Source organism: Copadichromis virginalis, linkage group LG6 (genome assembly GCF_057382275.1).
Source record: "Copadichromis virginalis isolate Kocher_CV1m ecotype Utaka linkage group LG6, C_Virginalis_male_GT1.1, whole genome shotgun sequence".
NCBI classification, from domain to species: Eukaryota; Metazoa; Chordata; class Actinopteri; order Cichliformes; family Cichlidae; genus Copadichromis; species Copadichromis virginalis.
The window spans coordinates 28129330-28142960 of NC_140623.1; the positions used below are offsets into that span (position 1 = coordinate 28129330).

The following is a 13631-nucleotide window of genomic DNA, read 5'->3' on the forward strand; positions in this document are numbered from 1 at the left end:
ACAGCAAATCGATTTAATACTGAGCAACTGCTCAGAAAGTTTACATTCACTTCCTTCACTCGGACCATGATAAAAGATTAGCTTTACCACAGGACCGGATCAACCATGTTATCTGATGTCTGTATCTAGAACACCAGCATAACTTTGTGAGACATCATTTATGGTTAATTCTCCTGTGATCTATATGACTAAAGCATCTAACAACTTTAAGCTATATGCAGCAGTTCCAAGGTTCAGTTTAGGCTATGTCCTGGGCTTGTATCACAGCTGTCATCAGATTCAATTATGAATATAAATCTAATGAACTTTTGCTACATAAGGAAAAAAAACCCAAAAAGATAAATGTTTTCACTGTCCCACATGCCTTTTCGGGTGACACGCTTTCTGACAAATTTCTGTTTTATCAAAGAAGATATTTTCCCTTCAGTTGTCACCAGACAATAAACAATGTTGTCAGTATGGACCTTGCGACACACCAGTGTCTGAAGTTCCCATTTCCTCTTGGAGGAAACAAACATCAAAGGAGAGGAGACATTTTATTAGTGCTGCAAAGAGCCTAAAAGACGGATTTCAGAAAAAGCAGGCGGGGGTGCAATATGTGTGTTTGTGTATTATAGATACATTTCCTTACTTATCAATGTATATTTAGAGTGTAGTATGCATCCCATGCTAAAATGCTATGACTCATATCTGCACAACAAATAAGTGATTCAGACGGCCAAAATAACCCAACAATCACCTCTACTTCAGCCACACAGTGCTATCTGTGGCCTGATCCACGTATCGCTGCTTCACTGTAAATCTAAATAAATAAAGAGTTTCCTCTTTCACTTTAATTTCAGCTCAAATACATCAAGCCATTAAAACCTGTGGTAACCGAATGCTAATATGTAGGGATGGCTGAGGGGAATACGAGCTTTGCCTTAAGGCCAAAGCTGATTTCTGAAGGCTACCCAATCAGGGCAGAGCACATACTGAGCTGATTAAAAGAGTCGCTTCCATGACTCAGCGGACTCAGTGACACATCCTCCCCAGGAGAGGTTGGGGAGCTGAGGAGAGAGCAGAAAGCAAAGGGAAGGAAGGCCGGGAGGGAAAGAGGAGGCAGAGAAGAGAGATAGCAGCAGGAAAAGTAGCGGGTGGGGGTGGTTGGGAAAGTAAGGAACAAGACAGAGAAGGGGAAAGAAGAAGAACATCTGTCTTGGCCTAGATATCTATGGGGAAGATAGCTGGGTCTGCTGGAGACTTCCTGTTGTGTTTTTTTTGCTGTGGTTGCTCTGCTCTCCTGTGGTGCAAATGGAGACAGCATGTGTGATGAGCGAGGACACCCAAAAGTGTTCTCGCAAGACTCAACTTCTGGTTAAAATCGCCAAACATATATTAACAGTTCTGCTGGATTAGTCTGCAAATATATCTCCAGCTACTTCACATGTTGACAGTAAAATATTTCACTGCTCCAGGTTTTTTTCTTCAGCCTGCAGCTTGGACAATTTATCTCAAGGCTACTATGACGTATGCTCATGCTTGTATTTTATTAGCTTTTCACTGTACCAAACTAGAAAAGAATGTGCTTCGTTCTTTCTTTCTTTTTGTTTTTAACAATGATGAAACCATTGAAGATAAAGTGATTTTGTGGTCCGAGCAGTTGTTTAAAGAGATGTGTCTGCTTGTGGTTTACTGTTTCTCTTAAAAAGCCACTAAAGCATTCCCAGCTGGACTGCTTAATACAGAGATGAGTTAAAAAGACAAAGAGAAGTAGAAGCCTCTTCCACTTTCAATTACCATATTTTAAAAAAAAATCCCACTCATTCTTCTATAACGATGTTTTCTTTCAAATGTAACCACATCACCATTCTGGTAAGAACAACATGTTTTTCCAATTCATAGGAATGAAAGGAGGAAGTGCAGAATGGTGTCTCATAAGACATTAAAACACTGATCTTTGCAAAATTGTGAATTGAAAAAATGTTGAAAAAAAAGCTCTTTTCCTGCACCAATTTCCCTGCATCCCCATCTGAGGAGGATTCATTGTTCATCCTTTTCCATGATTGTCCTTAATGGAAACCAGACAGTTATTCTGCCTCTGTAAGGAGATAGTCCAAAACAGCCAAGCTCTCCCACAGATACAAAAAAGACAATGCCTGAACAGATACTCACACAGGGGTTCTGTCTTGTGGTTGTTGTACATCTCGCTGCAAGTAGAAGTCATATCTCCTCAAAGCGCCTTTCCTTCTGCACCTCTTTCTTACTTTCACAAGTGAAAGACCAGGAGTTAAACTTCTAGTCCATACAAGCCAGTGTGTGATCTCTCACAATGTCCTCTAGTCTTCCCTGCTGACCACCAAGCAGAAAAACTACAGAGAACTGGCCTTCTGGGGAATCCCTAGCCCCCTGCTAGGTCTGCGGGGGCCAGGATTGGGGATGACTCAATTCTAAAAATGAAAACAGGACGGAAGGAGCTCTGTGATTAAACTGTTTGTGCGGTCACGGCATGTCTTCGTGAAACATCTAACTATGTTATGATGCTAATTAAATCTAAACAGAAACCTGGGATGTGCACAGACATGGAAGCAGATAGAGATGGAAAATGAAGTTCAGCTTCTGACATTATAAAAATTCTGTAACTGGTGTCAGCATTCGTTTGTCGACAGGACAAAAATACCACATAAGGCTTCCACTGAACATTGAACCTCAGTTTGATGGTGCATGAGAGACGAATGAATCTGAGGAAACTTGTCATTTCTCTGTGCAGTTGTGTTTTCCACCCTCATCTGCCCGCTCTGCCGCTGAGTGATGCTGATGACTACAGTTGGCTGTGTACCATTAGCAAATCCTTCACACCATCGAGGCTGGACGTGAAAGTTCACCCAAAGTTCCTTCAAGCTCAATTGATACATTTCTTTTCTCAACAGATGACGGGGTTCTTCAAACAAGGTAATTGCACTAAAAACCACAAAGCTGCAGGCATATTATCTAAATCCCTAAACTATCATTGTAAATCCCATTTATAGCAAAAGATCCAGATCACTGCTTTTAGAGTCTGTGCTGATTATTGGAAAGTAAAGACTTGAGCATCAGTAATGATGCTTGCCCTTTCTGAACTGAGAAACCAATCAGTCAGCAGCGCAGCATGTCTGAATCAGGCTTACAAAGCTAATCTAACACATTAATCAGCAGGGTGAAGGTAAGAGCGCAAAAGAGGCGATGAAGATTATTAATATAAAAAGTTATGTAGCACTTCAGTTTTTTTTCTAAACTTCATTCTCTGTTATGAAATGTCATTTACTGACACTGAAATTTTATACTTTTAAATTTCACATGTGCAGAGTCTGCACAGTTCAGCATCAGCAAGATCACATTTTTTATAACTGCGCTGTCTTTAAGTGGTTTAAGATAATCACCTGTTGTTGGTGCACAATGAGGGACGAGACTGCACAATCTCATCTTTATTTTTGGGTTCTTTTCCACCCACATTCACTTCAGACATACTAACACACCAGTCCCTCCGCTTTACTCGTTTCAGCAGATGGTAAGTCTGTGATGCAAAAGGCCATCTGTCTGTCCATGCACAAAACAGCCCCCTATCAGCCAACAAGTGGATAAAACATCATTAGTAGAAAATGTGGAGACAAACACATGAACTTTTCTCCTGCACTGAAACGACTCTAAACAATCAATATCTGAAATGTATTTTACCCCGACTCACACAGATCCATGAAACACGCTTGAGTGAGCAAGAGGCGTTAACCAAACGAGCTCACCAGATTTAAAAGTGGGAAAAAACTGTTTTTGTCAACTTTAGAATTGGAGTTATATACGTGTAATGCTGCTTACTATCATAATTATGCAATTCATCGTCATTCTGGTCACGTTTTAGGTTTGTTTGTAAATGTTTTTGATATGATAATAGTGGATTTAATGCTCAGTTTCACCACCTGAACATATCTGAAGATCAGTTCTTTAAATTTATCAAAGTTTTACTGAAAAAACAAAACAATGGCTGATAATAGCATGCCATATTCCATTTTAACCTCCTCTTTAATTTCATGACCAAGATAAGAGGTATGATTTTCTCATCAGCTTTTCCAAGACAAATGAATCACTAGCCCCATATCTAGATAAATAACAAGGAAGAATCATACGCCGGAAGGCCAGATAAATGAAGATAATGTCAACAGACTAAATGCTATCTTGCCTTCCTTCATTAGGCTCTGATGGCCCATATCCTACTATCTGTCTTTTTCTCTTACGGCAAGGTCGCTGCTTCTTTGTGATGTGTGTGCGTGTGTGAAAGTCTAAAGCTGAGCTGTTTACGTTTTGCCAAAAGTTAATTTCCTAGTCAGATGAGTTTAGTATATTCAAAGTAGTAAATGCTTGGGTATACATATGCTTTAAAATATAAGTGAAGGAGAACTATGTGAACATGTTTGGGTTCACAGCATGCAGGGGTAACTGAATGGAGAAGGGGGTGTTTACAGCAGTTTGGGGATTTGGCATAATGACTTAACAGGACAGAGGTCTTTCTGCAGTGGTGGGAAACTTCTTTAACCCTTGACTTCCCCCAGATGCTCAGTGTAAACTTTAACTTCCGAAAGCCTTTTCTGGGTGAGAGGGGAACTGTGTGTGTCTGTGGTCTGTGTGTGTGCGTGTGTATGTGGGACTATTTATCTGAGGCAGAAGGGCTGTCCCTTTCCCATTATTCAGCTCCACCTTCCAGTGTAAGATGTTCATTGTAAATAAGGAAAACGTTTCATGTCAAGTCTTTTTAGTGTCTGCACACTTCAAAGAACTGCAAAGCAGTTTATTGAAAAAATGTCTATCCCACTGATATATTGGTGTATTAAAAACATTCATAACATATGAATGGAAAAGCCTGACATCTCTTTTCTGCACCAGCATGGTTCAAATTTCTGACCCTGGAGCTTTTTTCTTCATTAAGCTCCAGCCATGAGAGAAAGCGCAATTGTATGATAACATTTTTCATTTGAAAATTAAACTGTCTGAAAAAGCATGAAACACAGCTTTATTTTACCTGCCACCCAGACTCATTTCATTTCATTTCATTTTTCATTTCATTTATTTATTTATTTATTTATTTATTTATTTATTTATTTATTTATTTCACACTTGGTACAACAGTTTCCACAGTTAGTTCTTTCAGACAAACCAACCACACTTTCTGTCAGTAAAGCACTGCAACAATGTGTGAAAAGGAGCAGGAAGAAGAAAATATTCTTATTAAACCCTGCCCCCTATCTACAATCCAACTTATATTGCAAGTGGGCACCACAAATAAAGGAACAAACTAACATTAACATTTATCTCCGGTCCTGACTCAAACCAAACAACAAATTTACAATCAGAATATACCACTCCACATAGTAACAAGGAGAAAAGATAAGAAAATAAAATAAATAAAACAAAAAACAATGGATCCTTTTTCAATGAACTCCAATTTCATTCACATTCTTCATATTGAGTTATCGTTTTAAGCATGTCACACTTTTTAAAACAATGTAAATTTATACAATTCTTTAAATTATAATGAAGAGAGTTCCACAGTCGTATACCCCTAACCGTTGGACTCATTAATCTTTGTGTAGTCCTAGCTAGCTGATGCTTAAAAGAAAATTTCCTTCTGCTGTCTTCTCCCCCCGAACACATTAAAAACACTCTTTGTAACTTAAAAGGCAAAATATTACTTTTAGCATTAAACATAATTAATTATATTAATTAACAATTTCGATTTTATAAATAATTTATTTGTATGTTCCCTTTATTTAATATTATGAATCATTCATATCACTTTCTTCTGTAATAAGTTTAGAGGTTTTATAGTATTCTCATATGTATTCCCCCAAACTTCGACACAGTAACTAAAGTATGAGAAAAACAATGAAAAATATAAAATGCGCATTGTTTTGTAGTCTAATAAATCTCTTACATTTCCCAAAATATAAATGTTTTTAACCATCTTCTTTCTAATATACTCGATATGTGATTTCCACATCAAATTTTCATCTACTATGACACCCAAAAAGCAAAATTCAGTAACTCTTTCAATCAATTCTCCATTAATGGACATAATGACTTCTTCCTCCTTTACACGATTGCCAAATATCATGAATTTCGTTTTTGTCAGATTCAAAGATAATTTATTTACATAGGGTTACTCAAGATTTACTAATCACACACTGCCTCCTGCTGGCTTGTTGGGGAAGCACAGTGACAGTGAAAGTCATGCACAAGATAATAGGAACTGACGCTTGTCACTGCTGTCACTGCAGGGCGTTTTTTGAACTGAAAAAATAGATGTAAACTCGAGGCTCGCTGACTTCACATGAGCAAAAGTGCTCATTAATTTGCAGCACAGCCAAAGACGCAGACACGAAGAGTCTCCCCTTCAGCGCAAGAGCGTCATTTTAAGCCACAAATTTCTCATCATCATGATCAAGGATCTTGAATTATTTGGCAAAAATGTACTTCTATCTAAAAAAATATTATTATAATCCAACAGAAGAGAGGATTTTCAAACAATTCAAACAAAATGATTCTCGCGTTAATGAAAGAACAACAAACTAAAGTAGGATTTTATTCCCATTAAGGAACAGCTCCTCCTCACAAGCGCATAGGTAAAGCCTGCCCCCGCTCTCATTTTTTTCCTTGGCAATTAGCCGAAGGGTCACACTGAGTAATGGTCTGGGATCAGTCCAGAGTAATTACACTGGGAGAGGATTGACCCCACATGTGCCTCTGCCGGAGGCTGCGTGTTTGCATGTGTGTGTGTCGATGAGAGACAACAAAAACACGCATACACACAAAAAGAGAGATTAAGAAAGCATGCTTGTTTGTGTGTGCATGTGTGTGTGCGTGTGTGGCCTTTTTTGACCTTTGGACAAGCAGAGACAAATCGCCCTCCACCCTCTGTGGACGCCTCCTCCTCACTTTTAGAAGGTCAGTCCAAACTAAAGACAAATGGCCTCACTTGGTCTTTCTTTCACAGTGACCACATTTTAATTATGAACAGAAATGTCAATAATAATAGGAATCAATTAAGGCAATAGGCAGACATATTCTGTCCAGCTGAAATGAGGATATCACTTTTGTTCCGTACCATCACAACAGGAAGACAGGACACAATGGCACTACATGAAGCGACTCCTCAGTAACACCCATTAAATACACATTTACTCTCAAAGCCATAGCCTTGGTTTCCTTTTTGTATTTTTAGTGTGTTACAGTTTACACTTTCTGATGTTCTGAATTTCCTCTCTACCCTTATCACAACAAAATACTAAAGAAGTGAGCAAATGAGGTTACTGGATGTTACCCTTTCCCAATGATAACCTATACCAGTCCCATCATCCCACAGATAAAGACACTATTTATGGTCAGCCACTCTAATGAGTTACTATAAAAGTCCATGCTTGATCTTAAAATAAAGGCTTTTCCGGCAAGAAGAAATTGTATTAAAGTTGAAAAATGTGTCAGAAAAAAAGTGCTAAAAAAATTCTGACTACAGGTGGTTCAAGCATTTCTGTCCAGAGATATTAGGGCTCCTTCTGCAATGAACTGGTGAATAGCAGGCCTAACTGTCAAGATAACGAGTGGACCAGATACCCATCAGAATGCCTCTGGCCTGAAGTGAAGCTTTGTTGTTACATTTCTTAGATGTGCTGGATCAGTTTAAAGCTGTTACTTAAAAAAGCTGCTTCTTTCTGCTTCAAGTACTTAAGCTGCCATCTATCACAGCTGAACCGAGACAATATTGAGGTCTTTTAATATTTCACCACATTATACAAGATAGAAAATTCTGAATTTGTTTGAGATTTAAACACGTCTCTCCCTGTTCAGCTCAACCCCTTGGTTATTATCAGCAAAATTTTGACTAGAATTCTGTAATGAAACAGTTTTTTAACACTAAACTTTTTATGGAACCTAATAGACTAAAAGGGTGAATAAACTGAAGACAGTGGCTTACAGATAAATATAAGAAAACTCCAACAAGTGTTAATGTCAAGTCCAAATGTGCATTTGAGTCTTTGTGCATCTGTTGGGAGTAGAACAGCCGTCCACGTCCCTAGCTAAAACACCATAATGAACTTAGTATGTACAGTTGCCTGAGATGACATCTGTTGCTATGATTTGGTGCAGTATAATAAAATTTGACAGAATTGTGCGGCCTCTGTTGACTTAACCCTCTTCAGATGACGTATGTGCTATTCATTGATCTACCAGTGATTGTAAGTCACACAGCAGTGGATGTGCGTGCACATTTCTTTTCATGCTGACCTTTTACCTAAACATCCTGGCGTATTTCATTCCCCTTAATGCTCACATCAAAGTACGGAGGGATATTGTCGAGGAAGCTGACTAACTTAGATCACATGACCCCTGTGAGAGGAAGCGCTCTGCTGTGAGGTCAGCTGCAGGGGAAACAATCACACTGAGAGAACACGGAAGGAAGCAAGCACAGCGTACACTATGTGTGTGTGTGTGTGTGTGTGTGTGTGTGTGTGTGCGCACATGTGCGTGTGTGCATATGCACTCATATGATGTGTAATGTCATTTTTCTGGAAAAACTGAATAGGCCGGAAATCAGGGCAAAACACTTTAAAAAAGTAATATGGAAAAAATAATCAAATCATAATCATTAGTTGAAGTGTTGCAAATAACTTTCCCTGTTATCTATGAGGCAGATACACTTCAGAAATTTCAAATCTGTGACAGTAGTGCATTTATAAGCACCCCTCATTTAGACCCCTATTTGGGCCTCTCCCTGTGGACAAATAAGTGGCTACAGCTCACATAATCTCGAAGAGAACCGTTTAAAACTCTCAGCACACCGTCAAGAGATTTATAGTAATATGCAATAAAAAAAGACTATAAGTACAACGTGACATACTTACAGCACAGGCACATGGGCGCACTGGGACACTTTTGAACAACAAAAAATCTGCCAGATGATAAAGTGCAGTTTTCATGGTAAAACTAGTGTAATATTTCAAACCAGGTAAATATAAAATTAAATGTCTAAAATCAGCAGGAAAACACACACATTATGTTTCATCAAGTGATAATTGCAAAATACTTGGCATTGTTGATAAAAGCTGATATATCCAGCTTATATCCAGTACAGCAGAGTTTTGCATTTTTATACTAGCTTTGGAATGATGCAAGCTAATGGCCATTTAATTGGCATTCGCGGCTAAAGGTGCAGCCAAAAACTTAACAAATAAAGCAGATGGCTGTAGAGTCTGTGGCCATAATCCAATTTTTCTATAATAACAATTTAATAAATGACACTGTGAAAACAGTGTGACATGACAGTGGTTACTCCCAGTGATTAAAATACTTAATCATCACCTGAATCTGTGAAAGAGATTTATAGTCATTTTGCTAATTAATCCTAATGATGATCTTTAAAAGCCATTTGCAAATTAATTTGCAGATCCAAATAATCGACACTCCAAGGAAATAAAAAGAAAATGTCACGTTTAAGTTTTATACCAAAAACTACACAAAGCTACCAATTCATACATTCCTTATCCATATTTGTATCCATCACTGAACAGGTTGCTGGGCTCTCCCAGTGTTAATACAGAGAAGCAGACCTTCACACTCATGCCCAATTTAGTATCATCAGTTACTCATAAGTACAGAAGACAAGGTTTATTCTTTATGTTTACTTCTGCCACTTATGCTGAAAGAGCTCAAAGGTATTTAATTCAATTCAATTCAGTCAAATCATAACAACAGTTGCCTCAAAACACTTTATATAGTAAGGAAATGAACCTACAATAATACAAAGAAAAAAAGAGAAAACCCCAAGAATCTTATGACCTCCTATGAGCAAGAACTTTGGTGACAGTGGGAAGGAAAAACTCCCTTTTAACAGGAAGAAACTGTTCTAAGCCTAATCTTAAAAGTAGAGATAGTGTCTGTCTCCCAAATCCAAACTAGAAGTTGGTCCAAAAGAAGAGGGGCCTGAAAGCTGAAGGCTCTGCCTACTATTCTGCTTCTTAAATACTTTAGGAACAACAAGTAAGCCTGCAGTCTGAGAGCGAAGTGCTCTAATAGGGTGATATGGTACTACAAGGTCATTAAGATAAGATGGGGCCTGATTATTTAAGACCTTGTATGTGAGGAGCAGGATTTTGAATTCAATTCTGGATTTAACAGGAAGCCAATGAAGGGAAGCCAAAACAGGAGAAATATGTTCTCTCTTTCTAGTCCCTGTCAGGACTCTTGCTGCAGCAGTTTGGATTAACTTGAGGCTTTTCAGGAAGTTTTTAGGAGATCGTGATAATAACGAATTACTGTAGTCCAGCCTAGAAGTAATAAATGCATGAACTAGTTTTGCAGTGTCACTCTGAGACAGGATGTTCCTAATTTTAGAGATGTTGCGCAAATGGAAGAAAACAGTCTTACATATTTGTTTAATATGTGTATTGAAGGACACATCCTGGTTAAAAATGACTCCAAGGTTCCTCACAGTGTTACTGGAGTCCAGTGTAATGCCATCCAGACTAAGAATCTGGTTGGAAACTGCATTTTAAGATTTTTAAGGATGAGTTCAAAAACCTCAGTTTTATCTGAATTTAGAAGCAGAAAGTTAGAGGTCATCCAGGTCTTCATGTCTTTAAGACGTTCCTCCAGTTTTACTAATTGGTGTGTGTTATCTTACTTTATGGAAAGATAAAGTTGGGTGTCAAATGTGTATATCAATAAAATGTATGCTCTGAAACCTGAAGGAAACTATTCAATTAAAACCATTCCTCCGCAGATGATCATTTACCTTCTTTATATCTACTCTTTTAAGAATTTTTGAGATAAAAGGAATGTTGGAGATTGGCCTATAATTACCTAAGACAGTTCAAATGATGACTTTTTTAGTAACGGTTTAACTACTGCCAGCTGACCTTTGCCAGCCCAGCTACAGTGCTGAAGAGAAAGCTAGGGTTGTTTGTATTTCATTCAATCAGTGAAGATGTTCTAGCTTTACAGAGGGCTTTCTGGGCCAAATTATGATCTTTTAAATTAGCGAGGCACCATTTCCTCTCCAGTTTTCGAGTTACCTGCTTTAAGGTGTGCATTTGAGAGTTATACCAGGGAAGTATGACTTAAGGCTTTCTTTTTCAGAGGAACTACTGTGTCTAGAATTGTACTCATTGAAGAAGTAAAAATATTAAAAAGACAATCGAGCTCTGTGGGAGCAGCGTTCAGGTAGCTGCTCTACACTGAGTTGGTGCAAGGCACATAGCATAGCACAAGGCATGTAGCTGGATGTAGAGTTTTCAGAAAACACTATGTCTAGATGAACAGAATAAATGTTTTGAGACACTATCTATAGGTTTTTAATTAAATTGGCTTCGCAAAAAACACAACTGCGAGTTGTAACATGAACAGGAAGTGATGCTCTACCATAGAGAGACCCAATACATAAAGAAGTTTGTCAAATACCACATTTACCTGAACATAAACATAACCAAAAATTATATTCTGTATCATGATCAGTCATTTGAGCTTCGAGCGGCTCGAAATACAACACAGTCCTGTGGGATAAAATCATTTCATGGTCTTACTTCATCTTTCTTACCTTGTACTTAAGACAAATACTATTTAGCTGCCATAATTACTATAAAGGTCAGGCTTTCATCGTATCACAAAACTGCCCCGGCTCTAATGCGCTGTTCAGGAGAGACATGGATAACCACAAACACAGACAGCCCAGTCTACTGTTTCTACCCAGAAACAGGCCTCTAAAGATAAGTTTCCTTGTATTACTGACAGATACGCAGACATCAGATTAATCAAACCAGCTGCTCTTACTGCTGCTTTTTCCTTGGTTAGAGATCTGATACTTGGGTCACTTTGTGCAGAATGGAGCAGTGTGCAGTGTGAGTACAGAAGGGAGCAGGAAAAAATAAAGTCCAAATGGAAGTCCAATAACACCAGAGATCAAATAAAATGCAATCTGGAAAATGTGACAACATTTCTCACTGGGGGATTTTCAAATGTAAACTCGCAGCCAGGAGTTTAAAGTTGCTGTTTCTCATCACATGAGAAAATGTAATTGGTTTCATTTGACTTTAAGACAGTCTTTTATAATCCTTTTAATCTCTTTTCCACTGATGATATTCCCACATCAATATGGTAAGTCAATGCTAAAGCAATTACACAAGCTGGTGAACTATATCAATGCACCAAAGCACCACTTTACTAAAGACGTTAGAATGCATGAGTAGACAGCATGTTAACAAATCTGAGCAGTTTGTCAAAGAGAATTTTCCAAATCAACAACCAACAGCATCCATCTGAAACAACAGCCTTAAGGGTGCGTGATACAAGTAGCAGATGAGAGGCTAACAAATAACCTAACAAATCTCATGGAGATACCATAAAGTTACTGTGTTTCAGACGTGTTTTTTCAAAAAGAGTTCAGCAGACATAATTTCAGGGCACGACTAGAAGGAAAAATATGAGTGGAATAAGCGTGGGTTGGACTGATATATGGTGAAAGCAGACTTACTGTCAGGGTTGGGGGATTTGCGTCCATGGTTAGGCGAGGAGCAGCGGAAAGTGGTGACGATGGTGTTGTGGTGAGGGTTGGGGTGGTGCGGGTGGTGCACTGCTGGATGGTGGCCATTGTTCTCGGGAGGTGGTTTAGTGATGCTGATATCAGGTTTACGGATATCCCCTGGACTAGGGGGCTCAAACTTGCGGGTGTGATTTTGCTCAGGGGCTCGGCTGGTCCCGTTGTTGTTCATGCTGCTCTCATTGCGGCGTGTGACCGGGGAGTCAGTTGACGTCTTGGCAAAAGTCACCTCCCTCTTGTGGCTTGTCTCGGGCGTCTTGGAGTGCCCCAGGACTTCTGGGCGTTTCAGGGCGCTGTTGCTCACAAAGCGTGCGGAAGCAGGGCTGGTGACATTATCGACCTGCTTGCTGGAGGAAGAGATGTCGATGGAGAGTTCAGAACGGCGGGACACAGGCTCCGGAGTCTTGGAACCTCCTCCACCCATGATAGAGCGGGGCTGGGTATAGTTGAGGTTGTTGTTGTTAGTGGCCGGGGTGGCAGAACCGAGGTCACGATAATAGATGCTGGTGGGAGACATGGCGTTACGGTGAGGTGAGTTGGTTGTCCGGCGGGAGCCGGGTGAAGAGTGAGATGAAGTGTCAACATCCTCTACCTCAAAGGACCTCTTCAGGGCTGCATGAAGGAGACCAAGACAGCGTTTTATTCATACAGTCATTCAAGTGCACGCAAGCAGTTACAAAGTGCTTTACAAGTGATCTAGAAAAAAAGCAAAAAGTTGGTGGATTCACAATAAAATATTATAGAAAATTAAAGCGCTGATTAATAACAACACAAAATCTAGTTAAAACACAGGTTAAATAACACAAAAGTATTGGTCTATATTGGTAAAAGTGTTACCCACTACATATGTAATTAAAGTAAGCAAATAGTAGTACATAAGTACAAAAACAATCTTCAGAAATGTATGAACAACATAACTAAGCTATTGTTGTTCCTGTAGAAATGCTTCAATTCACAAGTAGCAGTTTGCTCTTTTACTGCTGTCTGGCATCAAAATAGTTTAAATTATATTTATATTCATATCACAGGTCATTGT

General features: G+C 38.9%; 1 protein-coding gene across 4 annotated transcripts in view; it reads right to left on the reverse strand.

The window, feature by feature from the left end:
- The window catches only part of septin9b (septin 9b), a 70587-nt gene that overhangs the window by 29085 nt on the left and 27871 nt on the right, over positions 1-13631 (reverse strand). For 3 of the 4 annotated variants that reach the window (XM_085459666.1, XM_085459667.1, XM_085459665.1), the window contains exon 2: positions 12530-13207. In XM_085459666.1, coding sequence (XP_085315792.1) covers positions 12530-13207 — 678 coding nt within the window. Of the gene's footprint in view, positions 1-2154; positions 2178-12529; positions 13208-13631 lie in introns of those variants that run through there. The other variant, XM_085459668.1, reaches the window with a different exon arrangement.